Source organism: Lissotriton vulgaris, chromosome 1_1 (assembly GCF_964263255.1).
Source record: "Lissotriton vulgaris chromosome 1_1, aLisVul1.2, whole genome shotgun sequence".
Lineage (NCBI taxonomy): Eukaryota > Metazoa > Chordata > Amphibia > Caudata > Salamandridae > Lissotriton > Lissotriton vulgaris.
Window position 1 is genome coordinate 239,567,671 of NC_141685.1, and position 26,762 is coordinate 239,594,432.

The window sequence follows — 26,762 nt, forward strand, 5'->3', positions numbered from 1 at the left end:
ATACAATTGCGCCTCACAATGCGCAAACAAGTTTAGCCTGTGAATACAAAGCGTCACAATGTGACTGTGGTGTCATTACCCTTAGTTGTAAATTGAAAACAAGTTCTGTGACCTGTTAGGATAAAAGGGACAAAACGAGACACACAAACAGAAAACACACTCTCTATGCTTGAGATTAGAGTCACTGAACATAAAGGTGGATAGTATGTAAAACAGAGATCCATGGTAAATACATACTAGAATAAGTAGGAGACAATGCTCCATGAGCCTTTTGAATGGGTGGGAAGGGTGTTGCCACTGTATTCTGTTTGGAAAAGAAAGGTGGGAGGAAAAAGTTCAAAAGATTGAGAGAAAAACAAAGCTAGCGATTCAAGGAAATCCTAAGAAAGGCTGAATGTCACTGGTTCCTCTCATGACTATGCCGTACTCACAATGTAGTCAACAGCTCCTCGCTTAAGATAACGCCATCCCGCGGCTCCGTGGTACGAGTGAGTCCGCGGGGGAGGCTCTATTTATGTGGCAGTTAATTGGCAATTAGTACACACAAATGGATGCACCTGTGCCAAAGTTTGTAGGCACCTGGAAGTAGATGTCCGGTCAGTTCCGGTTGCTGCAATGCAATGCAGACTAGAGCGGTAGTGTTCAGGATGAAATTTAAACAGAAGTGACTCAAACGCTAGATTGCTAACCCGTTCTTTCTACTGTGGAGACGGAAGTGATTCTTATTTCCAAAGTTCTGATCTTTATGTATGTGCACATTAAAACAGAGTTCACAGTCTCTTATGACTGAAGTATTAAAGGTTGTAAGACTGAGAGTATTGAGTCTGAATACTCATTCAATCAAATGCAGGTTATAAGTGGGAGATGTTGGGCGCAGGTCCCGTGGGGTGGATTTTATAGAGAAACCTACTATCGAATCCATGCGGGGAAGATGTAATCTCATTAGTGAAACCCCGATCTAAGACTGTTCCATTCAGGCCGCAAGGTTTTCAAGGGTTGGTTGGGATTACTTGATGTAATGCCCATAGTAAGGTTGTACTCTGAGAGAGAAAAAGTGTAGAACCTCATAGGTTCTTGTCACTTAAGTCCCCAGAATGGGGGGGTTAATTTTGGGGTGCTTTTGGTTCTAGGCGAATGGGTACTCCTGGTGGTTTTTCCCATGAGCTGATTATCTTTAGGAGATAAAGGAATTTATAAAGATTTTAATTGGGAGAGTTATTGGAAACGGTGGTAGGTTAACCTCCACAACTGTTTACTGTGGCATGGATTCTTTAAGTCTCCCAAAACCACCAAGACTAGAATGTTTAAATGATATGGTTGTCTCTATATGGGTGTTCTTTGGAGTTCTTGGGACTCAGGGGTTTTAGGACAGTTGAGCCCAGGGTATGTCGTCGTTAAAGCCAGTTAGATGAGTGCCCAGATGGAACACCCAACATTGTTCTTTTTCCAGCAGGCCATTCACGTTGTAGAGTTGCTCAATCATGGTCAACTTTAAGTCATCCATGCTGTGCGACATAGTTAGGTAGTGACTTGCCATCTTAGTGGTGCTCTTTTTACAGCGAACATTACTCTTGTGCTCGCCAATATGGATCCTTATTGGTCTTGATGTCATACTGATGTATTCTTGTCCGCATCGGCACGTGATCACATATATCACATTTCTGCTGTTGCAGTTTGTGAATCCTCTTTGTTCACAAGTCTGAGCCATTGGTGAACGTGATGTTTTTACTTCTTTTCGTGAGATTACATGTGCTACAGTTACCACAAGGGTAATGACCCTGTATAGGTGGGAGGGTAGTTGTGGCCGGATTCCTTACAGGTGTTATGCTGGGTCTGGTATGGACAAAGATGTCCTTCAGGTTCCTGCCTTTCTTGTGGGAGAACATGGGCTTAGGAAAATTGAAACTCCAGCAATTGAGAATTCTCCATTGTCTATTCACTATTTTTGACACTTGATTTGAGCGAGTGCTGAAAATGGTAACGCAAATGGGTCTTGTTTTCTGTTCTTTGGGAACGCAGTTTTCCAACAGATCGTCTCTGTTGTGGTTTCTTGCCTGTTTCAACCCTCTCTTTACAATCTGTTCTGGATAGTTTCGTTTCAGAAGATTACTTTCCAAGTCGGAGGCTTGTTTCTTAAAATCTTTGAGCTCGGAACAGTTCCTGCAGAGGAGGAAGAACTGACCATAGGGGAGGTTGTCCCGAAGGTGTCTGGGGTGGAAACTGTTGTACAGTAATTGGCAATTTTTTGCAGTCGGTTTGAAAGGTGTGGTAGTTTTGAGCTACCACTAGCCGGATAGATGTCCGGATAGATGTTCAGGTCAAGGAACACCAGATTTGTGTTGGAAAATGTATGAGTGAATTTCAAAAAAGTGTTGGTCAGTCAGGATTTCGGATGGAAGTCCGACCCATGAGAAGAATGAGACAAGGGCTTGAGCAACCGATAGGGTGGTCATGCTTGTCATGGATATTGCTTCGGGGTACCGTGTCGTAAAATCTACCATTACCAGTATATATTGTCGGCCCCTGGCTGAAGGTATAAGGGGGCCCACCAGTTCCATTCATACCCATTTGAAAGGGACGTCTATTATAGGCACGGGTCGTAACGAGGCTTTCTTGTCTGTCGGGTTGACTAATTGACACATGGGGATCCAGGCACAGAACCGGGCCACTTCCTTATATACCCCTGGCCAATAGAATTTTTTGAACAAGTACCAAAGGGTATGTTCCTGGCCATAGTGTCCATCCCCAGCCTGGCTATGGGCTATGTGTAAGGCTTGCTCTCTGAACGCTAGGGGAACGACTTTTTTTTCTGTCTTGACCCGCTAATCCTATAGAGAAGCCCTTTCTTGACGCAAAAGTACGTGCCTACCTTCTGGGGCTCTTCTTCGCGGGCTTGGTTCCAGGCATGTGTCAGAGTGCTGTCCTCCTGTTGAGCTGCCCTAAAACTCCGGACTGGCCAATCTCTCTCATCTGGGGTGGAAAGAAGACAGGTGACAGGGGCAGACAAGGCCATAAAATACGCTATGCACTCTTTCCTTTTTTCTGACCTGGTCTTTGATGTTTTAACTGCCTTTTGGGGTATCTCAGCTGTATAGAAGGGAGCTTCCTTCAACCAGTTGGCTTCCTGCTTTTCATGGGATACATCTGTCCAATACTCATTGAAGCGGGGTAGGTCTGATCCAAGGAGAACCTTTTCTTGCAGGGCCGGTACCACCCCTAATCGATATACGTTTGGGTCCCCATCTATTTCCATCAGGACATTGGACATCTAGCAATATGCCCCCACTCTAGACACTTAAAGCATCGAGGCCCTGCCGGGGTAGGGACGGGGTGTATGGGTTGTCTCATTATTCCTTTTCCCAGTCCGGTAACCCTGTTCTCGTTCTGTCTGAGGCCAGTCCTCTGGGTTGTCAAGGTCGGGATTCTTATGGGCTGGGCCCTGAAGTCGGGTGACCTATTCTAGGCACAAGCTAGTTCCACAGCAGTCTGTACTGTCAAGTGAGGGTGTTGTTTTAGCCATGCATGGGTGGTGGGGGGAATGGCCTTCAAGTACTGCTCTGAGTAAACCTTCTATGTGATTTCCTCAACAGGGAACTTACTAGGTTGTAACCACCTTTCTCCTAGGTCCCAGATACGGTAGTACAGTGCCCTGGGGATGTTGCCCGCCACCCACTTTTCTCTACGGAACTTTGCCCTATAATACTCGGAACCAAACCCTAACCTCCCGAGAATGGGCTTCTTAATCTCTGGGTAGGGTGTAAGGCCGGAGGGATTGGCGGCCTGGAGTTCATCGGACAGAAGGGGGCTACGTAGTGGCCCCATCGCTCTGGAGGCCAAGCGGCTGTGGTGGCTACCCTTTCAAAATGAACAGAGAAATAATCTGGGTCCTCCCGCTCCTGATACTTTTACAATACTGAACTGGGTAGGCTAGGGTGGACCCGGGCTGCTTTTATAACGTCAGTGAGGAGTAAGATGGCGGTATCTTGGACCTGCTGGTTGGTGGTTAGAAGAGCTGCCTGGTCTTTTAGGGGATGTTTGAAAGGCCTCCCTTTCTTTTTGTGCTTCTTGATTTTGGCGTTTGATGACAAGCTGCAGATGCCTCTGACCTTAGGCCAACTGGGCAACCATTGCTTCCATGGTAATGGTAGTCTTGATAGACCTAATCCCAAAGCAAAGCAAGGCGGGGGGAGTCAGAACCCTTGGGGCAGGAGGCAAATATTGCCACTGTAGTGTCCAATCTGTGCTCAAGTTTGGTTGTCATCAGCCCCTTGTAAATCAAAATGGCAGCAGCTGGCTCCCAGTCTACTACTACACAGTCACCGGGCCCCCCAAGCCCTAGCGGGGTCACAGAGACAGGATTAGGCGCCGAATGGTGCGGCACGAAGAGGAATGCCGGATCGTTTGCGAGACGGCCGCGTCTGCGGCCACGGAGACGAGTTGGTCGCTCGTTGAGCACGCAGAGGAGGAAAGCGTCCACAGAGGTTCATTCCAGACAATGGGTTCCAGCGCCATGTGGAGGTGCAGCGGATGTAACCACCAATGGGTGCCTCTAATTGTGGCCCACAAGGGCAGACACTGGGAAAGCACTTCAGGCCGCCGCATGTTGCAGGCACCCCGAGCGGGTTGATCCGAGCATCTCATTAAATTGCCGACAGTTCGCGGAGGCCGGTACGGACCTCCGTCCACGGAAAGCTTAAAGCGGCAACAGCTGCGAGCGGGACCAACTCTCACTGGGTGCCCTTCAGGGCCGGCGGACTTGCCCCCGATGTGCCGGGGATCCTCGCTCCTCTACCGGCCGGCAAGGTTGAAGGCGATTGCGCAGGTTTACGGGGTTGGATTTACGCCAGTTGCAGACCGGACAAATCTCATGACCGTCATTATTGATCCTGCACTTTTCTGAAGTAAATACTTGGCCGGGCTACCACACAGCTGCAGCTCTATTTGCGCAGAGGGCAGCATTCACCAGCTGGGTTTATATAAATGAGGGATTCTTTTTGCTTGTAAACACAAAGCCAGAATATCATTTCAGTGAAGAATTTCATTCACATTCCTTCTGTTCTAAAGACAGATTTATTTTCTAAGCCAAGGGTCCAGAACTGTAAAGTAGAGTTCTGAATTCTATTGTTTAAGTGCTGGAATTCTCTATCAGAAACCTGTTAATAACCAAGGGTCTGATTTAGAGCCAGGCGGACAGGTTACTCCATCACAACGGTGACTAATATCACCACCCCCAAAATATAAATCCAATAGGATATAATTAGGGCTCCCGGTTTTATGGTATTTATTTTTTTGCCATTTCCGTCTGTATTTATCCATATTTATTTTGTGGGCATTTTTTCTGTATTTATCCACATTTATTTTTGCCACAAGTAAAAGACGACGCTACAGCTAGTATTTTTCCACATTTATTTAAATTGACAATGCACACATGCGCTCACTTAAGCTAGCGATTTGTTGTGGCTTTAGCAGTGCTTTAAATGGTCCGGGACTGACTAATTTGAAAAGGAGAGTACCTGTGCTTCTCAGTTCTGCTATAAAAACACTTTAGGATAGAGTACAATCACTTATCAGGAGCAAACATGTGCCAGTGCTTCTATATTTCCATCTAAAGCCAGCTAGAAATCTGCCTTCAAATGTCTATGGTTTTCACACAGAAAGTATGTAAGGTTACCTATATTGGTGGTGGTGTGTTTGTGTATAGATAGACAGACTGATAGATAGATCCCAAGCTACACGCCAAGTCCTTTTGATATATATTATATATATATATATATATATATATATATATATATATATACGTAACAATTAAGGATGTGGCATGTAGCTTGGGAGCTCTCCGCTGCCAAAAGCTGTTTTCAATACCCAGGGAGGGGAGCGTCAGCTCCTTCTCTGCTCATAGCTCCCAAGGTTTCACATTGCTATGTGTGACATTTTCTGTTCAGTTTGTGTCTTGTGTAAATTCACGAGTAGCTTGATGAATGCATTGGGTTTCAGAGATCGACTGGAGAAGGAATGGCTTCAAGGCTCCCACTGGTGCACTTGTAGGTGTGGGGCTAGGTGAACAGTCTTGTAGACAAGGGCCCTGTCATATGAATGGTGTCAGGCTGCCTTCTGGTTATCTTGTGAATGGATGAATAGCCAAGTAGTGAATGACTGTTGACTGAGTCACCTCAAGTCGCCCAAGAGCTCTTGTGAATAGATGGATGAATGGGTGGATGAATAGGAATGTAGAACACTATTGTGTGAACGGAATAGTCTCAAGGTGGTACCTGCTCCTCTTGTGAGTAGGTCGAATAATAAACTTTATAGAATAACTTTGTTAAGTGAAGGACTCAGGGCGCACCTCCTCTTAACCCCTTCAATGCTGATGATGGCTGGGAGCCGTCATGGCACACAGTGCTCGTGTGCTGATGATGGCTCCCGGCCATCATGACGGCACCCGCGATCGGAATGTGCCGCACAAGTGCAGAATCGCGGCCGCGCCCCAGGGGTTAATGGATGAATAGGGTTGTAAAGAATGACATGATCCAATTGCCTTAAAGCGCCTCCAGGTTTTCTTGTGAATGGATGGATGGGTGACTGGATGAATAGATGGGAATAGAACAACTCTGTCGACAGAATCTGCTCAAGGCGCCTCATTTTTCACGCCATTGTCTTGAGCAGCAGGCGCTCTTGGGCACTGCAAACAAAAGGTGTAATTTACTAATTCGGAGACATTGCCACCAGAGGCACAAAAGTCTCTGTTGGTCGAACAATGCTCAACGTTCCGCTTTCAGATTTTGCACAAATCCTTGCAGCAAGCGTGTTGACCACCAGAGCTGTCTTTCTGGGTTTGGGACTTGGACCCCTGAGTGTACCCAGCGGTACCTGGTTGTCTTATTAGGACAGTAGATGTGGACTGTGGTGGTGGGGGGAGGGGGGCACACACAGAGAGCTGCAGTTGGTGTATAACCCGTTTAGGTGTTACACTGCGATCTGATGCTTTGTCCTGCAGGTAAAGCACACATAACTCGGAGCGGAAACATTAACCTACTCAAGATGTTGCTCTCGGTTTGAAAGGTGTGCTGCCTATTCTCACAAGTCTCAGCAGAGGGTGCATTAACCCGCTTAGCTACCCGCTCGGCACCTGGAGCTTCCTCTGCAGGTTACAGACAGAGATAGCTCTGCAAGAGGCTCTTTAGCCCCTTCGCTGCTCAAGACGAGTTCAGCTCGTCATGCAGTACACTGGTCGTGTGCTCATGATGAGCTGAGCTCGTCATGAACAATGAGCAATCCTTTAGTAACAGCACTCAGGGGGAATTGCCTTAGCACTGATGTGGTTAACCCACTTAGCTGCCACACTGCAAGTCAAACCCGGGACCTGAAGTTTACATATATGTTTATGCAGTAATTGCATCTCCAGAGCAACCCTAGGACATCTTTTTTTGAACTGGGGGCTTGAGCCGTTCCGCAGTTTGTTTATATTCTGATATGTGTAGTTCTGCAATAATAATCAGAGCTGGCACTGTGTGATCGCTGGCAGAGTACTTTGCGTCTCTACAGATTCAACGTTGTGCCACCTAAGGTATTCTGGTACTTGTAGCTACGCGTGTATAACTGAAGAGCTGCCGTTTCTTGATTTTCTCCTGCTGCAGGACTGTGAATTGAAGGGCTTAAAAAGTACACTGTTTGGGGCCTGGGACAGGAGGAGTCAGGGGCATTGAGGGAGGCTACGGCATGGGGTGAACCAAACAACAATAAAGCCTCGTTAACAAGTAAATGGTCTTTCAAAAGACCTGTGAAGTATTCGGGTGCGGCTGTGTGCTCGCCCGGGAAGGAATTTCCAGAAGCAGGAAGGGGGCTTAGCTGGATTCGAGCAGGGCAGTGTGGCAACATTTTCTAGTATTTTTCCGTTTATGAATATAAATACAGACAAAGGAAATATAGATTTCCGTCTGCATTTATATGTAAAAATCCATAAAAACGGAAAACCGGAAGCCCTAGATATAATGGAATGCATATTTTGGTGGATGGAGTATGTGTCACCATTGTGATGGAGTAACATCTGCTGAGAGCTAAATCAGGCTGTAAATGTTTCAACTTCTCTGTCTCCTCGGATTTGATTGAATGATGGAAATGATCAAATACAAATTCAGTTTTATTGTGTGATTACTTAAACCCATAACAATTTTAAAATCGCGTAATTCATGCATACAAGGATTTTTTTTTAAAGACGCAATTAGTGCAAAAAAGGTGCGTTAATCTTGCTAAAAAGTGAGGTGTAGTTAAAATGTCTGGCTATGACTGATTGCCTAAAAAGTTAAAAGCCTTTGTTGACAAGACAATCATAGCCTTACTTTAAAAAGCTGGAGAGGGAGGCTTAGACATACATTTTCAGGCCGTAAGTAAGTAAGAACAATTAGTATTAGGTAAACAAAAATGAAATGGTCAAATAAACTATACTGGGTAAACAAATGTTCATGAGTTCATTGTGGGGCTGCGTAACAGTGCGGCCAGAGAAAGGGAGGTTTGCAGCCCTATTTTTGCCCAGTGACTACATCCAGGTTGGGACCCCAGGCATTCATCGACTCCACGCCAGGCTGCCTCTAACCTAAATTTGGCGCCAGCAGTTATTTGTCCCATTGAAACAGAGGTATCATCTCTATCCTGTTTCCAGCATTTATCAAAGGTGTTTTTTCATTGGCTCCCCAGGATTTTCGGGAATCAGTTCCCTAATTCAAAGCTTTATACATTTTTGCCACAACCAAGTTTGACCTACGGGAGATTCCTTTATCACATTTTACCAGGTAGTTTAGTTTTGTGCAACTTTGTTTCATTCAGGCTGCTTTTACCTTCTCTAATTTTGGTTTAAACCACATTCAGTGGATTCACCAACACTTTCCATTTTTTCAACTCAGAATGGAAATTGGGATCCATATTCCCTCCAGTTGAAGTTGCCATACATCATTGGTTTCTCAACTGGCTGGATGACTTTAGTTTAGTTTCCTGTCTTCTTACGAGATATACTTCCCGTGCGCAATCCTGCAGTGCCGGTTTTAAACATATTTTAGGATCTTTAAGTGGTTCTCCAGAAGAAGGTGTGTTATACGGCGAAACACGCGTAGAGATGAACATCTAACCCACTATGTTGTATCAACTAATTGTTTTGTATTGAATTTTATCATTGTATGTGTATTTAATTTTTATATATAGCTTTTTGTATCATTCCATGCCCCACATCATTTGCCATATACTGTCACCATTTACATGCTTGATAATCAGATTGGTTTTTATTCCTTTCTTGTATGTATGTTTTTTATAATAAATGAATAATATTTTTCTATATATTTTGTCATTATTGGTTCAGTACACTGTAGTTTATGTTATCTTCTGTGTTGCTTCACCTGCCACCTTGTAGGGTTCTTAGTTGCCTAGGAATTTGTTATATTTGAAATTTTGCCCAGTGATTTGGCCACTCTGGTGGCAAATTAGTGAACCGAATGTTCAGCTTTGTATTTTCAGAGCTCATGGCGGCTATTATCGCCTGTACGAGCTCCGAGTTTTTTCCATTCGTCACGCAGAAAGTTCCTTCTGTCATTGAGCAATGCGGGACATGCGCAGGCTATGTGCTTCATTGCTTCAGAGTGGTAACCGCATTTTCTACATTCGGTACTGACATTTGGGCACTGCCATTTAAGTAAATGCTCTAAAAAAGGCCATTCTCCCAATCTCAGGATCATACATTTTAACTTCCAAAAGAGTGCAAACGTGCATGATTAATAAGATGATTCAACCCTCAGCTTGAAGTCAGAAACAACCTCCCAGGCATGTTTCCTTCTGGACAGATTTGCCCTGTCTGAATGAAAGGACCATAGCTAGACACTTCTCTTAATAACAGTCTTTACGCCGGCTGTGATGGATTTTTCCCCCAGTATTCCTTGATGCCGAGTAGCTGCATGGAATGGTTGAAATGATGCCGATGTTTTTGGCTAGATTGGCTGTTCAATATTTAATTCCAAAGTCTAACCTCCAAGCTGCCTTACCGGGAATTGCTCAGTCTATTGCAAAGCTTGATAAACGTGCCGGCCTTGACACCATGATGGGCTAATAGTCCAAGTTCAAGTCTGATTTGGACTGGCAACGAGGATTTTGACAGGCGCCATGCTCATTTAAACATTTTGGTGGTTAATTTGTTTCGAAGGGTACATAATGCGGCCATCATGATCTCATGCCCATATGATAGGGAGTTGATTATCTTTGCCTTCATCACCTTTAGTAATGGGGTAAGGCTTGGGCCAAGTAGTTGTTTCGAAAGTTTTGCGGAGGCAAACTTGAGTGACCAGGCTTTTGTCCTTACTGCCTCTTTCTGCATTCCCAAAAATTCCCAAATATTTGTAAGGAGATACTGTTTCAATGTTTTTATTGATTTGATTTGATGACTTATAAAGCGCGTGAATACCCATGGGCGTCTTGGTGCTGGGTGAAGTAAGGGGGCAGAAGCTGCTAAACATTTAGTGTACTAACCAGAAGTGAATAGTCATGTTTTTATCTCTTTCTGGAAAGAGAGCAGTGAGGGGATGTTTTTAATTGCAATTAGGAGCAGATTCCATGCCTTTGCTGCGTACAACAGGAAGCTTCTCCCCCCCCCCCACCTGACCTGTTTATATCTTGGGACCTGGCTCAGTTTTAGATGGCTAGATCTTAAGGTCCTGGTTGGCTTGCAACTTTTTTGGTGGGTTTTCAGGAACTGTGAACCCACCCCATGGAGGGCTGTATAGGCCAGGCACAAGGATTTAAATGTTATTCTTTTTCTAATTGGGAGCCAGTGTAGAGAGCTCAGTCTGTGTGCTATTGGCTCATGCCTGGAGATATCCAGCACCTGCCGTGCTGCTGCATTTTGTAGGCGCTGGAGCTTAGCCAGATGCTGGGCCTGGATTCCAGCATGTCACGCGTTTCCGTAGTCCAGCCTTGATAAAGCCAGCATTGTTACCACTGTTTTGCAAGACTCATGAGGAATGAATGGTAAAAGCTTCCTGATCATTTTCAGGATACACCAAATCGATGATGATAACTTGTTTGACTGTGCTTCATAAGACAGTTTATTGTCCAGGAGCACACCCAAGTTTTTTACCTTGTACACTAGGGACAGGCGGTTTCCTAGGCTGTCTGGCCACCAGTCCTGGGACCAGGTTCGCATGTCTGAACCCAACAGCATGACTTCGCTTTTGTCTCCGTTCAATTTAGGCAGTTAGTCTGCATCCAGTAATTGATCTGTTCCATACAGTGTTTTAACCTGGTGGCTGCTTTTTCGCATTGTTTGCAATTGATACCAGTATTTGGGTGTTGTGTGCATACGAAACTGGGAGGAAGCTGCAGTTCCCATAGTATAGCCGCCAGGGGTGCCACGTATAGATTGAATAGAGTGGGACTTAACGACGACTCCTGGGGTACCCCGCAAGGGGATTTGAAGGATTTGTATTTGGCCTCTCCCAGCTCGACCATGAAGGTCCTATTAGATAGATATGAAGCTCACAGAGTCCGAGCTGTCTTGTGCACTCCAGCTTCAGCGAGAGGGACGAGGAGAGTGTTGTAGTTTACCGTGTTTAAGAACCACCCACCTCTCTGCTGCTTCCGCTTCCCAAAAGAAATTATTTTTGTTTTTGGCAAATTCAGTTCAAGGGAGTTTATTGTTGTGTAGGGGAGCAGCTGATCAAGTAACCTCTGTAGTCCTACTTTTGTATGGGTCAGTAACACAAGGTCGACAGTATATAACGGATTGCTAATGCGGGATCCGTCTACTTGAGGGGGAAGAGAATGGACATTGGTGAGTAAAGGAGATAGGTCTGAAATAAGCTAGTTAAAAAGGAGTGGAACCAACACGCAGCCTTGTTTGACACCGCTATTGGTCAAAATCTTCCTTAAGACATGTCACCCATCTCCCCACGTTATTCTAATCCAGGTTTTCGAATGAAGTTGAATTATGGCTGCTAAGAGGGCCAGAGGTATGCCCCAGCTCTCCAATTGTTTGTCCCCGACGGCCCTGCGGCACCCAGTCAAGAGCTGCTGTGAAGTCCACAAAGCAGCAGTGAAGTTGAATACCTTGGACTCTCGCTTTCTCTATCAAAACAGATAATGCAAGTAGGTTACTAGTTGTTCCGGAGTTCGCCACGAAGCTGGTCTGGTTGAAGGGAAGGTGCTTTGTTGATTCAGCCAGGCCAACAGCTCTTCCAGCAAAATACTGGCATAGTATTTAGATTCAATGTCGAGGAGAGTTATCATTCGGAAGTTCTTAGGGTCATTTCTCTTTCCACTTTTATAGATTGTGTGGATAATAGCACCTTTCCAGGACTCTGGGATGTTGTGGTTTAGCCTACAGTATAAAAACAGGGGGCTCCTTCTGACCTTGATTTCCTGATTGGACGGGCAATGTTGTTTCTTAACACTTCTGGTGTCATCAAGGTCTCCGTCAATGGGTCTTCGCTTTGCTCCTTCGTCAAATGTTTTTGATTACAGGACATGATTAGCTAAGTTGTCAGGCTCGGTCTTACCTATGTTTTGGCTTCTTTAGGTAATAACTAAATTAGTTGATGGGGGGGGCTAGTGAGTGGCCGTGGAAATGATTAGATAAAAACTGAGTCCATTCTTCTGAGGTTATATTTACACTACCATGCCCACTGCTACCTAAAGGACCCCTGTTAACTAGAGACCAAAATAACTTTGTGCTGGAGTTCTTACTTGCGTGAACCAGCTTCAGCCAGAACTGATCAGACGCCATTTGTTTGCCCCTGTATATAGATGATTTGAAGGCTTTTTGTGCTTGCCTGTAGTTGTCAAATAAGCTTGTGTTGCCTGTGTTTTTCCTAGCCAGGTGTTTGGCCAAGTTTCTTTGAGATTTTAACTTTTTTGTCACTAATGAACTACGAGGTTGTGTAATGTGCTGACGAGTACGTCTCGTAGACGGAAATTCAGACTATGATCATCATATGTTCTACAAGTGTGAAAAAAACATTTAGGAAATATAATAACAAAGTGGACCTTTGAATTAAGAAAAGACAAACTGTGAACAACCAAGTATAATGAGTTTTCAAAAATATATGTTTATTTGTACCAATGTTATTTTTTGATATTATTTATATATAATTTTATATTTTTTGTTCCACAAATTTAGAGAACGTATCACGGAGACAGATACTCAATATAAAAAACAGCGTATCAAAAAAGCATTTGCAATGCAATTGCGATGGAGATGATCAATATTCAGCACATAGTTGGTGCATGGTCCCTACTGAAGATATACAGAAATACTTCCACATTCATCCATTGCCTATTTCTTTATAGATGCACTGTCTAATTTTTAACATAATTGTTTAAGAGTTGCTACATCGTAAGGACAGACCAAAAGAGTAACATCAATTCAATTGCTGTCACATAGTTTCACAGTTAAAACATAATCACAATTTTCATGGCTGAAGAATTTTGTGTCCTCATTTGTTCTACATCAGAGCTTCAGAGATAAATGTCATGCACTGTAAGGGTTAACCCAGAGAGCTGCAGCTCACATTCTCCTGCTTTCACTTCTGCTTTTCTACACAGTTCTCTGGCCACTGTCACAGAACAATTAATGATGCATAAAATGACCAAAACCACAGCCAGCTCTGAAGAATCTTCATTTTGTGCTTGTTAAATTGTTTTGAGTGTTGGGTTTATATGATTTAGTACTAATCTCTATAATTAGCTGAAAATACCTTTGTTAGTCCAAGCATTGTTCATGGTGTTGATTTTACAGGCACCATGGTCAGGTGTGCTTGGATTTCTTTAGCTAAAACTCTCTCACAGAATAAAAACAAACAATGTTTCTTTACCTTCAGTCCACTTTGTGCTAGTCTCTCAATGGGTTTCCTGATATTTCATGTTTTTCCTAGCTGTAGGGAAATAAACAATAGAATAGACACTGCCATTGATGGTGATGGTGGAGTGCTCGCTGATTTATTTTTAGGTTTGAAGATTGACAAAAGCTTTTTCATGTTCACTGCCAATATATGTCTTTTCTCCTGTGTATCTTCGCTGCTGAATCCTTACTATTTAGGAATCACGAAAGCTACTTCCACATTCCCTGCAATGGTATGGTTTTTCTCCAGTGTGTGTTTGCTGATGTCTATGTAGGACTGATAAGCGGCAAAATCTCTTCCCACATTCATTGCACTGAAATGGTTTTTCTCCAGTGTGTGTTCACTGATGTCCATGTAGGACTGATAAGCGGCAAAATCTCTTCCCACATTTATTGCACTGGAATGGTTTTTCCCCTGTGTGTATTTGTTGATGATACAGTAATCCTGAAGAGGAACTAAAGCAACTTCCACATTTACTGCAATGGTATGGTTTTACTCCAGTGTGCGTTCGCTGATGAGTGATGAGTTCAGATGATTCCGTAAAACTACTTCCACATTCACTGCAATGATATGGTTTTTCTCCAGTGTGTTTCCATTGATGAACCTTTAATGTTGATGAGTCACTAAAACTACTTCCACAGTCACTGCAAAGTTACAATGCCATAAAATAAGAAGGGGGAGATCATTCTGATTGACCAGTGGATATTACGGCTATAGAGCCTAGACCACCCTCCCCTGGTAGGAATATGTATATTATATAAAAGAAGATGTCTGGGCCAATTCTGGGGAACCCCTCACCTTAGAACGTAGGAGTAAGGTTACATTATAGGCTCAGCAAGGCTCTAGTTCATAGAAGGAAATCTTCCATCTGTCTTGAGAAAGCTGCTGCGTGTTAGTATAATGCAAGCATTTCTCAATCGTGCCAAAAAGTGCCTAATGTTATGTCTAGGTAGTATGGACTGACGAGAACTGGAAAGCACAGTGGCTTGTTTTTCGACCTTGTACGCTGTGAGCAAACTATAACAATATGAGCTCATGTGGGCACAAAGGCGTCTTGCACAAGAAGATACAGAGTGTAGTGCGCAAAAATAAAAAGACACACAGCTAAGATGGTTGCCAACTCAGGCTAGATTTAGCAAAGAATAGCGTGACCCTAAGGGCCACACTACAGTTTTTCTCCACTGTGTGTTCGCTGATGCCGTTTTTGGTTTGATCATTGAAAAAAGCTATTCCCTTATTCGTTGCATTTTAATGGTGTTTCCCCAGTGTGTGTTTTCTGATACTGTTTTAGGCTTCAGAAGCGACAAAATCTCTCCAAACATTCATTGCACTGGAATGGTTTTTCCCCGGTGTGTGTTTTCTGATGCAGTTTGAGGTTTAATAAGTGACAAAATCTCTTCCCACATTCACTGCAATGGTTTGGATATTCTCCAGTGTGTGTTTGCTGATGTCTATGTAGGACTGATAAATGACAAAATCTCTTCCACATTCACTGCAATGGTATGGTTTTTCTCCAGTGTGTGTTCGCTGATGAATCCTTAATGGTGAATATTCACTAAAACTACTTCCACATTCACTGCAATGGTATGGTTTTTCCCCAGTGTGTGCTCGCTGATGTCCATGTAGGTCTGATAAGCGACACATTTCTTCACACATTCATTGCACTTGAATGGTTTTTCCCCAGTGTGTTTTCTGATGCCGCTTTAGGTGTGATAATTGACAAAAGCTCTTCACACATTCACTGCACTTGTATGGTTTTTCCCCAGTGTGTGTTTTCTGATGCCGCTTTAGGTGTGATAATTGACAAAAGCTCTTCACACATTCACAGCAAGGGTATGGTTTTTCCCCGGTGTGTGTTTTCTGATGCTGTTTTAGGTGTGATGATTGACAAAAGCTCTTCACACATTCACTGCACTTGTATGGTCTTTCCCCTGTGTGATTTCTCTGATGGTATTTTAAGCCTGTCAATCGACTAAAGCTCTTCATACATTCACTGCACTTAAATGGTTTTTCCCCTGTGTGTGTTCGCTGATGATTCCTTAATGTTACCGAATTCCTAAAACTACTTCCACATTCACTGCAATGATATGGTTTTTCCCCTGTGTGTGTTTGTTGATGATACATTAATGCTGAAGAGGAACTAAAACTACTTCCACATTCACTGCAATGATATGGTTTTTCCCCTGTGTGTGTTTGTTGATGATACATTAATCCTGAAGCGGAACTAAAACTTCTTCCACATTCACTACAATGATATGGTTTTTCTCCTGTGTGTGTTTGTTGATGATACATTAATCCTGAAGAGAAACTAAAATTCCTTTCACATTCACTGCAATGGTATGGTTTTTCTCCAGTGTGTGTTCGTTGATGAACCTTTAATTTTGATGAGTCACTAAAACTACTTCCACATTCACTGCAATGATATGGTTTTTCCCCTGTGTGTGTTTGTCGATGATACTTTAATCCTGAAGAGGAACTAAAACTACTTCCACATTCACTGCAATGATATGGTTTTTCCCCTGTGTGTGTTTGTTGATGATACATTAATCCTGAAGAGGAACTGAAACTCCTTTCACATTCACTGCAATGGTATGGTTTTTCTCCAGTGTGTGTTCGTTGATGAACCTTTAATGTTGATGAGTCAATAAAACTACTTCCACATTCACTGCAATGATATGGTTTTTCCCCTGTGTGTGTTTGTTGATGATACTTTAATCCTGAAGAGGAACGAAAACTACTTCCACATTCACTGCAATTATATGGTTTTTCCCCTCTGTGTGTTTGTCGATGATTCCTTAATCCTGAAGGGAAACGAAAACTACTTCTACATTCACTGCAATGATATGACTTTTCTGCAGTGTGTGTTCTCTGATGCTGTTTTAGGTGTGATAATAAACGAAAGCACTTCAGACATTCACTGCAATTATATGGTTTTTCTCCAGTGTGTGTTCTCTGATGCTCTTTTAGGTGTGATAATAGACGAAAGCTCTTCTGACATTCACTGCAAGGATATGGTTTTTCTCCAGTGTGTGTTCTTTGATGAACCTTTAATGTTGAAGATTCAGTAAAGCTACTTCCACATTCACTGCAATGATATGGTTTTTCTCCAGTGTGTGTTCGTTGATGAACCTTTAATGTTGATGAGTTACTAAAACTACTTCCACAGTCACAGTAAGGATATGGTTCTTCTTCAGTGTGTGTTATCTGATGCTGTTTTAGGTCTAATAAATATATAAAGCTCTTCCCACATTCATTGCACTTGAATGGTTTTTCCATAGTATGTGTTCGCTGATGACTCATGAGTTTAGATGATTACGTAAAACTACTTCCACATTCACTGCAATGATATGGTTTTTTCCCCCTCTGTGTGTTCGCTCATGCTTTTTTAGGCCTGATAATTGACTAAACCTCTTCAGACATTCATTGCATTTGTATGGCTTTTCCCCTGTGTGTTCTCTGATGCGGTTTTAGGCTTCGTAAATATACTCTGTCTTTTATATAGCAGAACCCCCATGTCTTTTAACTTTCAGTTAACTGTGCTTTTCGCTGGTTGCTGTGGAATGGCCTGAAAGAGTTTACAGTACACCTCTAGCACTGAATGGTGGTCTGATATCACTTTAGGAAGCAGAGTACTGGTGTAACCACCTCATGATCAAAGCTGGTATTGGACATGTTTACACAAGAAGTGGTTGATCAGTGTTGCCTTAATTTTCCAGAGGTCATTTCTTCATCAAAAGGTACGGAGGTGCAAACCTGAGACTCGAAGAACCACCGAATTGCCCTTGACGTACTTCAAAGATCTGTCAGTTTATTTTCAGGTTCGGCTGCCTCTGTCGGCACTTATGTTTTCCTGAATACTGGAACTCAATGTTTCCGACTTTGCTTTTGCAGTTTTACAGTATTATCTTCATTATTCTTATACATTTTGTGCAATCAAGGATTGTTTTCTGTTGGATGTAAAGATTTTTAAATTACTTAAATGGAAAATACCAGAATGTGCATATACAATTTTTAATTGATTGTAAAGGCATCTCATTTATTACTATTGTTGAAACTTATGAAGACATATGTAAGACACATTTAACCATACAGAGATATTTGCATAAAAGTTCCTTTGAACATGCCACAATCTTATTTATTTCAGCAAAGGTGTTCATGGAGTAACTTAGCAAAAAAAGGGCCCTCGCATAAAACACATATACTAGTTACAGCTTTAGGTAGATGCATATGGTCAAGGTTTTGTTAAAACAAGAACAGCTCTTGGAGGAAGAGATGGATCAGGAAGACTCAAGACAGCACGGTGGACATCAGGATGTTGTGCCATACATCAAATCTTATTGTTCACAGGGGTGCCTGGTTTCATTTACTACTAACTACTAACTCTTTTTTCAGGAGGATTTCCCTTGCTGTTGTCTCAAGGCTTGATTACGGGGGCCTTTTGTGCGCGGATTGTGTTTGGGGCGCTTGTGGCGTAAAGGGGCTCTATCTGGGCCTTGTAGGACCTGCATCATGTAGCGACCGTCTCCCCATATAAAGTCCCTGCCCAATCTTAAATGGCGGCGCCTTTAAGACTCTAGGAATCTAGATATTGACATAGGACTTAGCATGTCCTTTTAATGGACATGAAAGAAGGACTATCATGTTCTATAGTTTCAAAGTATTTCCAAGGTGGTGGCCATCTTAGAATGATGTTGTTTACTAATTCTGCTTAGATTTCCAGACTGGCTCGGTCTTTCGAATTTCCAAGTGCATGCTAGGCCACTGTTCATCCTATACCCACTATCCCTCTAATCTGGATTCTATCTTCCTAATTGCATAATCTAGTTTGACCTAATGTATTTCAACTTCCCTCTTTTATATTCGCAGCTGGGCCCTCTCTTCAGGATTTGCTGTTTTCCAATTAGTAATCGCATGCACATAACGCTGGGAAGCCCAAAACAGAAAGAGTATCTTCTTGTCTCTTGAGATCGTCTGTCATTATTCTGTTGTTTAATGGGATGTCTTTGGAGAACGGAGTCATGGAAATTTTCTCCAGCCACCCCATGATTTGCTTCATCCTTTCCTTTTTTCCTTCCTTCCTTCATCTGACCATACCCCCTTCTCCTCAACTCCCCTCAGCTTCCACCCACGTGAGTATGTAGTACTCCAGTCCCTCCCCTCTTTCCACTCTGGAAATTTGGTGCCCTTAGCCATGGATTACCTTTCTCGAAGATCACTAGACTCCAAACTTGTTCCAGGCGGCTGAAATTCCTACACTAAACGATCTAAAAGCGTGTTCAAGAAATACAAACACAGGCTTCCCAAATTTCACCCAGAACCCCTTATTTCCACCCCCCATGTCTGCACGAATAAAGGAGCTATCATAAGTGACCTTATCTTTTGCACTAAAAGACCAGCCCAATGAAGGAAAGCCTTTTGCTCTCTGCTCCGGATCACTGCATCCACTAAAGCCACTACGATCTCAGACTCTCGGTAACTCCCCCTATTGTTTGCCGAGCAGAGGCAACCATCTCCCTTTATAATAATGAGATTATCCTCATCCAAGCATCTGAACACAACCTAGAATTACTTGATGAAATTTTCCTCTCATCAAACTCTGTGATAAATAATTTTCCTCCCTGACCCAAGCTCATCCTAGCCCTTTAGTCATCCCACAGGTACCTCGTTCTGTATACTCCCCTCTCCCCACTTCTTGTATTGCTTCACCCCTTTCCCCTCCTCCCAATCCACCTTCGTCAGATTACCCAACAGCATTCATTTACCATTACCCTTGCAGCTTGTTTCAACCAACATTTTTCGTCATAATAGCCTGAGCCCTCATCACATCCCTAGAGCAGCGACCACTAAAATACACTGACTCGATGCCAACACCTTCACCTCATCTCTGGCCCTTACCTCTGAACATTTATTTTATTTATTTATTTATTTATAATGTTTTATATAGCGCGAACATGACCCACGAGGGTATCAGAGCGCTTTCAATGTACAGTTATTAAACATTAGATGGTTGAGGTAGTAAACATACATTCGGTATTCGCCATTCAGTACAAAAGAAGTAGATAGCAGTATATGGATAGCATAGGTGACTAGTAGTCAACAAAGAATGATCCACGAGGGAATCAGAACGCTTCACAATACACAGTTATTAAACATAATAGTAAACATACATTCGGTATTCGCCTTCAATACAAAAGATGTAGGCAATAATATATGGTGACTAGAGGTCACAATAAAATTAACGTCTTAGGATGTGAATTTGTTCAGTAGAAGCATTTTTTATTTTTTTGAAGGAAGTAAAGGAGGAGATTTCACGTACTACTGGAAGCAGAGAGTTTCAAATTTTTGGTACAATGCCTAAGAATGCTCTGCAACCAGTTCTCTTTTTATGGAAGGATTGTGGTTTCAGTAGTAGTGAACTCGTACTTCGCAGTTGTTTGCATCCTCCCGATTGCTCTAGCTTTAGAGCTAAGTAACTGGGGCTAAAACTATGCAGGGCTTTATCGGTCATGCAAGCGATCTTCAGGTGTATTCTTGCCTCGTAGGGCAACCAATTCAGAACTTTCAAGATCGGAGAGATGTTGTTATTTCTTTTAGTATCTGATACCAGTTTGGCCGCAACGTTAAGCGGTGCCCTCAGTGGGGCCGGCCAGTATTTGGGGAGACCGCATAGAGTGGTGCTTCCATAGTCTAATCTTGGTGGCACTAGGGCTTGTACTGCCATTTTTAAGTCGGTCTGTGGGAGGAAGGGTTTAAGTTTCCTCAGTATACTCATCTGGTGATTAGCTCCCTTTGTGGCATTAGTGATTTGCGCCTGCATGTTCAGGTGTTTGTCTATGGTGACTCCCAGGGATTTCGCGGAGTCAATGATGTGTGGAGCACAGTCAAAGGAAGTTAGATGTTTCAACCATAAGTTTATCTTGGGTGTGTGATTGGGTGGGGAGATAAGAAGGAATTCAGTTTTTTGGTGTTAAGCAAGAGGTGGTTACCAGTGAGCCAACTTTGAGTACTCTGTGGAATTGCGTTGAGGGAGAGGAAGTCTTCTGGTGAGGAGATTTTCATATACAGTTGGGTGTCGTCCGCATATAGGTGATATAGAATGTTCACTGAGTTCAATGCATTTGCCAGGGGCTCCATGAGTACATTAAAAAGAATGGGTGAAAGTGCTGAGCCCCCGCTGTCAGCACTGATGCATCTGTGACACCCTTTCTGGAAAACCCTGACAATTGCTACCTCGGAACCCCCTTACATGACCAATAACATGGCGCCTATCGACTCATGAATCAGTTTATGAGTCCAACACCCCCACTCCTCAATCATGACTCCATCTCTATTCCCCCTTCCCCTGGTTCTCCCACCACAGCTTCTCCCTAACACCATCAACCGGAGCAGTCTCTCCTGGACTGCAGGCCCACATCACGACCTCCTGTCCCCACATTACTAATGACACCAAACCCACTGAGATCTCTCTGGAGCTTCATCAACTTAAGGCTGAGGTTTAAAGCCTAATTTCCCTCACCTTTGAGCTCGCTAATTGTTGGTGTCCCACCAGGCCGATGGGTAAGAATAGACACTCCCTTTAGCAATCCAATAACAATCACGTTAGACTGATGTCACCCCTTACATCCAATGGGATCCCAGCAATCGCAAAGTCTCCTCATGTGACCTGGAAGACAATTCCCTACACCCACGCCCCCACCCGACCCATCAGGATGAAAGATTCTCAATCAGATAACAAAATGTACTCCCTCCTCCTTCAGTCGAATCAACATTGAGATCCTAGGACCCATCCCAGAGCAGTTAACAATTCTAACTTCAAGCAAAGTCCCATCACTCAGGCTGCTTCCACTGTCGCTATACCCCACCTGAAATGTACACTACTCAACTGCAGATTGGCATCTAAACACACAGTGGATATTGCCGTCCTTTTCCTTGCTCATGATCTTGACCTGATAGTCCTGACTGAAACCTGTCTAAATGACTCCTTCACACCAGCGCTCGACATTCTAGTACCACCCAGCTACGACATCATCAGATTAGATTGACCAAACAGACCTGGTGAAGGTAAACCCTGTACTCACTGCAATAATATCTCTGTAAAGCAACACCAAACCGTTACTCTCATCTTCTGTGAATATCTAGGCATCGATATACTGAGAAAAGATAGGCCTCGATACAAATTGCATACGTTTTACCACCCTCCAGGAGCTAACTTCCCATCCATTGAACAAATTATGGAAATCATCACAATCAGCTCCGGGGTATACTGCGCCCAAATCTTCTTTGGTGACTTCAACCTCTACTGGAATTACCCACCCAAATGACAAACCAGTGATTAGCCTAAAAACCTTCCTAGCTGACCTAAACTTGTTCCAAATATACAAAAGTCCTACCCACAACCTGGAAGTAACCTTGGATCTGATCATCTCTAAAGCGAATTCCATTCACCTTGAATCTATCATTCCATGTGACTGGACAGACCACCACTGCATCACTTTGCTCATCACTGAATCGCTGTCCTCAAAAAAGGTTAACATAAAAAAAAGACACTGGAAAAGGAACCCTCGAAACATAAACCTGAATGAAACAAACCTGAATAAACTGACATCTATCAGCAATTACATATTAACCCCTCCTGAGGACATGTCAGATGTCCAGGACCTTACTGATCATTACACTAATTCAATGACAAACATTCTAGACTCTATGGCACCCCTCCAACTAAAAAGAGTATCCACCAAAGACTCCGAGCCTTGGTACAATGGTAGTCTAAACACTGAAAGATACAATCTAAGATTGAGTGAAGGGTCATGGAGATTCTCCTCCTCGCTCGAACACCTCTAGCACCTGAGATATGTAAGCAGCATTAACAACAAGTGCATACATAGCTCAAAAGCAAACTTCTTTAGGAAACTGCAAAACAATGCCAGGAACCGACCTAAAAAACTGTTTGAACTTGTTAAATTGCAATCTAACAGGAAACCCAACCTGCTTTCTGGGTCTATCTGCAGCCTAACCGCAAATAACTTGCTGCCTTCTTCTTGGAAAAGACAAAAAAAATGTAATTGACTTAAAGACTTCATTGGATCGCCTCCCGGCGCCTTCACACGTCAGCCCCATCCACCCGTGTGGCCTGAGCATTCTCCACACACCCCCAAAAATATCGCCCCGTGGTGTTCATTCAAATCCTTTGATGAAATAACCATACAAATCCTGTCAACACTTAAACATTCAAACCACTTCAGCGATCCGCTTCCTTCAAATCTCTTCATTGAGAGTGAAACCGCTCTTCTCCCACTCTGAACTAAAATAGTAAATGATTAATTTATTCAAGGCACTATACCAGACTGCCCCAAGTCTAGACAGATAACCGCCATTCTTTAAAAAAAACAGAGCGGACCACACTGCTCTAAATAACTTCCACCCTATCTCTAGCATCCAGATTCTTTAGAAGCTCCTCTAGAAATGTGCCCATACCCAGCTATGCAATTACATAGAGCAATTCCAACTCTTAAACCAATACCAATCCGGATTCATTCAGGGACACAGCACTGAATCAGCCCTGACTTACATAGTTGACGACGTGTTAAAAATGCTTGATCAAATGAATCCTGCCTTTTAAGCGCCCTTGACCGATCATCAGCATTTGATACGGTCAAAAATGACAGCCTCCTTGACTTACTGGAAAGCAGGATGGGGCTTACTTCCAAATAGGGTTCTTAGGGAAAATCAAACCCTTCCTCCCCTCGATGACTTCGAGTCAGTTGCTCAAGCCCCAGTGATTTCCAGGCTGGACTATGGAAATAAACCCTTTGCGGGCTTCTAGATCAAAGTTGTCCCCTATTAGGGCCTCCCTTAACTCAGATTGAAGGCGCATTACTGGATCTAAATGTAATAACCACATCACACCTTATTTGAAATCACTAAACTGGATCCCTTACGAGGCACACATTAATTGGTTAATTACTTGCATGACACACAAAGCCATACACTCCAACACCCAAGGTACTTTGCACAAAAAATTGATTTGCCTGGTGGCTGTAGAACCTCATTATTTCCACAAGATGGAAAATGCACCAGAACAGTGCATGCTGCACATAACACAAAGATAAACTGTGTTCTGCAACTCTCTCACATGCCCGGCAAATACACAGCCCCATCACAGCTTCTACAAAGGCCCACATGCTTAGCACTGCTTTTCAAATACACACAAAATGCCATAGGCACAGCTCAACAATGTAAAATTAAATTAATTCACCGAGTGAAAGCCACCAGCAAATGATCCAATGCGACCGCAGGTCACAAGGGTCTTAACTATCTCAGCTGCTTCATACAACAGCACAGCTTAATGACACTAAAGTGTTCTTCATTTGAAAAAGGTGCTTTTTTTTGGTATTGGTACAGCACAAACCTAACCAAAAAGAAACAGAGCTCCCTATCAGGTCCAAGGCAGGGACAGAGTCAACGAGTGATAGGTGAGGCAGCTGGATAGTGGATTGTTACTGCATTGTGATTGAAGAGCCTGAAACTAACAGTATGTGTGCTAATTCCTCAGAAGCTTCTCCTCTATGAGAGGTAGAGCGGGTACAGGCCCAGATTAGACAGTAATAATACATTTATATCTCAGTAGTATTTTGAGATAAAGGACTGGGTAGTAGGATGCTGACTTCCAATAACAAAACACTGAGCACCTCACTTCAGCCAATCTTTAACGATTATTTGAAGAACAGATCAACATGAAGGTGTGTTAAATGCCGACCATTAACCTTTCACCAGCTGCACACGGGGACCGCATTGGCTAGATGGAACGCTGTGCTCCCACAACCGCTCAAGGCATGCATGCGCACGCTACAACATGCTGCGAGGGGTTACTTGAACCCTCGATTCCAATTCACACAGTTTAACTACACACATCACAGTTTTCTCTCTCCCCACCGTATCCAGCGCACGTTTCTTGATTCAAAACCAGAGTGCCTGCGCTGTAAACTGGCTGATGCCAGCTTCTAACATATGGTGTGGGAGTGCTCACCACTACATGTGTCATGGCTCGAGGTTACAGCCACCATAGCAGAACTCGCAGACCATACAGGGTCACCTACTCCTGAATCCTGCCTGCTAGGCCTTCACCCTAAAGCAAAGGGGGGCAAACACTTACACCGGTTCATAGACCTTGCAAACGTACTTTTCAAGTGACAAATAAAAATGTACTGGAAAGCAGCCTCTGTGCTGGACACCAAGCTGCATACTCTCCTGCACTGTGCACGAGCAGAGGCCAACACACCACACATGCTACTTACTAGAGGAGTGGGAGAGTGGGTGAGGAGAACTGGGACATGTATATCTTTAGCATAGAAGCCAAGAACGATATTCGACCACCATGAAGAAACTATTTCTGGGACCTCATGAATGTACAATTTCTGTACAATTGTACCGAAGTATGATGTGCTTACATGTTTACCTAACGCCATAAGCTACTTCAGCGATTAAATGCCTCTAAGTGTTCTCTGATAAGTGGACCATATACAGCATGCCAACTCGCTCACCTAATTTTATGAGAACTAACATCTTGAATTTACTATGTGTTTTTGACAACGCCGGAAGTATAATATTCTGTACAATGCTGGTCCCCTTTTACACCTATGGGGCTATCCTCCATTAACACAGTCGCTTTTTCGAGCTCTCTAATCCTCTGCCTCACATGTTTCCCCTTTACCTTTTACCAGAATACTCTGAAATTCAGAAACCCAGAAGATTAAACTACTGTTAACTCTGGAGCCCCCGAATATACAGCAATACGAAATTCTAATGTATTGTATACCTGTCTATCTGTTTCTCTTTTTCAGGTTAAAAGAGCATGATTGGCCATTGATTACTTAAATAGTAAGCAACCTGAGTACACTACACAAAAGGTGTAAGTAACTATTCTATGTTTGTATGTTTGTTTAGTTCTGACGAAAGCCCTGTAGACTCTGTTGAGCCATAGGGGGCTGAAACATGTCGACACTACTCCCAATGTTATACTTCTAGATCCAGTTAAACGATCTAGTACAAGTACCACCTATATTTTACTTGTTAGATCCACACCAACTAATAAATACTCCTGGTGTTTACCTATTTTTAATCCATATCTTTTACTCACCCTTACTCTTTGGGGGCATCTTTTCATTTTTTCATCTCTGGACACTGCAAATCTAGACCAGAGGAGCCTCTGGATGAGGCAGGCACTCAGCACGTCTTATGGTATCCAATGATAACTGCCACAACTACAATGTGGGGCGGATGAAAGATATATACCGCAATACCGACAAACATTGAGTTTTTGAGGATACCATAATCAGTCTATCCAAAAGTTTAGAATTGTTACAAGTGTCCATTGCTTGCACCTGATTACCTCCATACTTACCCTGGGGAAGAAAATGGACATTCATTCCTCCTCCCTACCTCTCTCATTACTAAATAAAAAAATTAAAAAAATAAAATAAAAAAAAAGTATATCATCTGTTCATGTGATCTCTGTTCCCCTGTGGATGGTGGGGCTGGGAGCCGTGCCAGCAGAAGTCATGGATTAGACATCATGTGATCTACCCATATGCGTTTCCTGCAGCCTCCCCCTTACACCTACTTCCTTATAATTTATTGATTTATTGACGGATTGCCTGCTATTAGGATGGGCATGTTTTGTAGTCCTCACCGTCTCCTCCTCGCCTTGTGATCACCCTTTACCTTAGTAGAGCTTGCTCTGACACTGATGTAAATAGCAATGCTGCCCAACCATGATGTGTTTACATATGTCACATATATTATGTCATTGATGCTTCCTGCAACCTGTATCCCTCAATGAGTTTCCTCTTGTTGAGGCTTTAAAAGAATAAAAAATAAAAAAAAACTTTCACCAGC

General features: G+C 43.1%; 2 protein-coding genes across 3 annotated transcripts in view; one reads left to right on the forward strand and one right to left on the reverse strand.

Moving 5' to 3' along the window:
* LOC147745336 (uncharacterized) overlaps window positions 1-26,762 on the forward strand; it is a 460,883-nt gene that overhangs the window by 25,759 nt on the left and 408,362 nt on the right. The gene's annotated exons all lie outside the window — the stretch shown is intronic.
* The window catches only part of LOC147745337 (uncharacterized), a 123,977-nt gene continuing 110,271 nt past the window's right edge, over window positions 13,057-26,762 (reverse strand). For both annotated transcript variants that reach the window (XM_086952244.1, XM_086952243.1), the window contains exon 4: window positions 13,057-17,815. In XM_086952244.1, the coding sequence (XP_086808370.1) occupies window positions 15,525-17,168 (1,644 nt within the window). In that variant the 5' untranslated portion in view covers window positions 17,169-17,815 and the 3' untranslated portion in view covers window positions 13,057-15,524. The remainder of the gene's footprint in view (window positions 17,816-26,762) is intronic.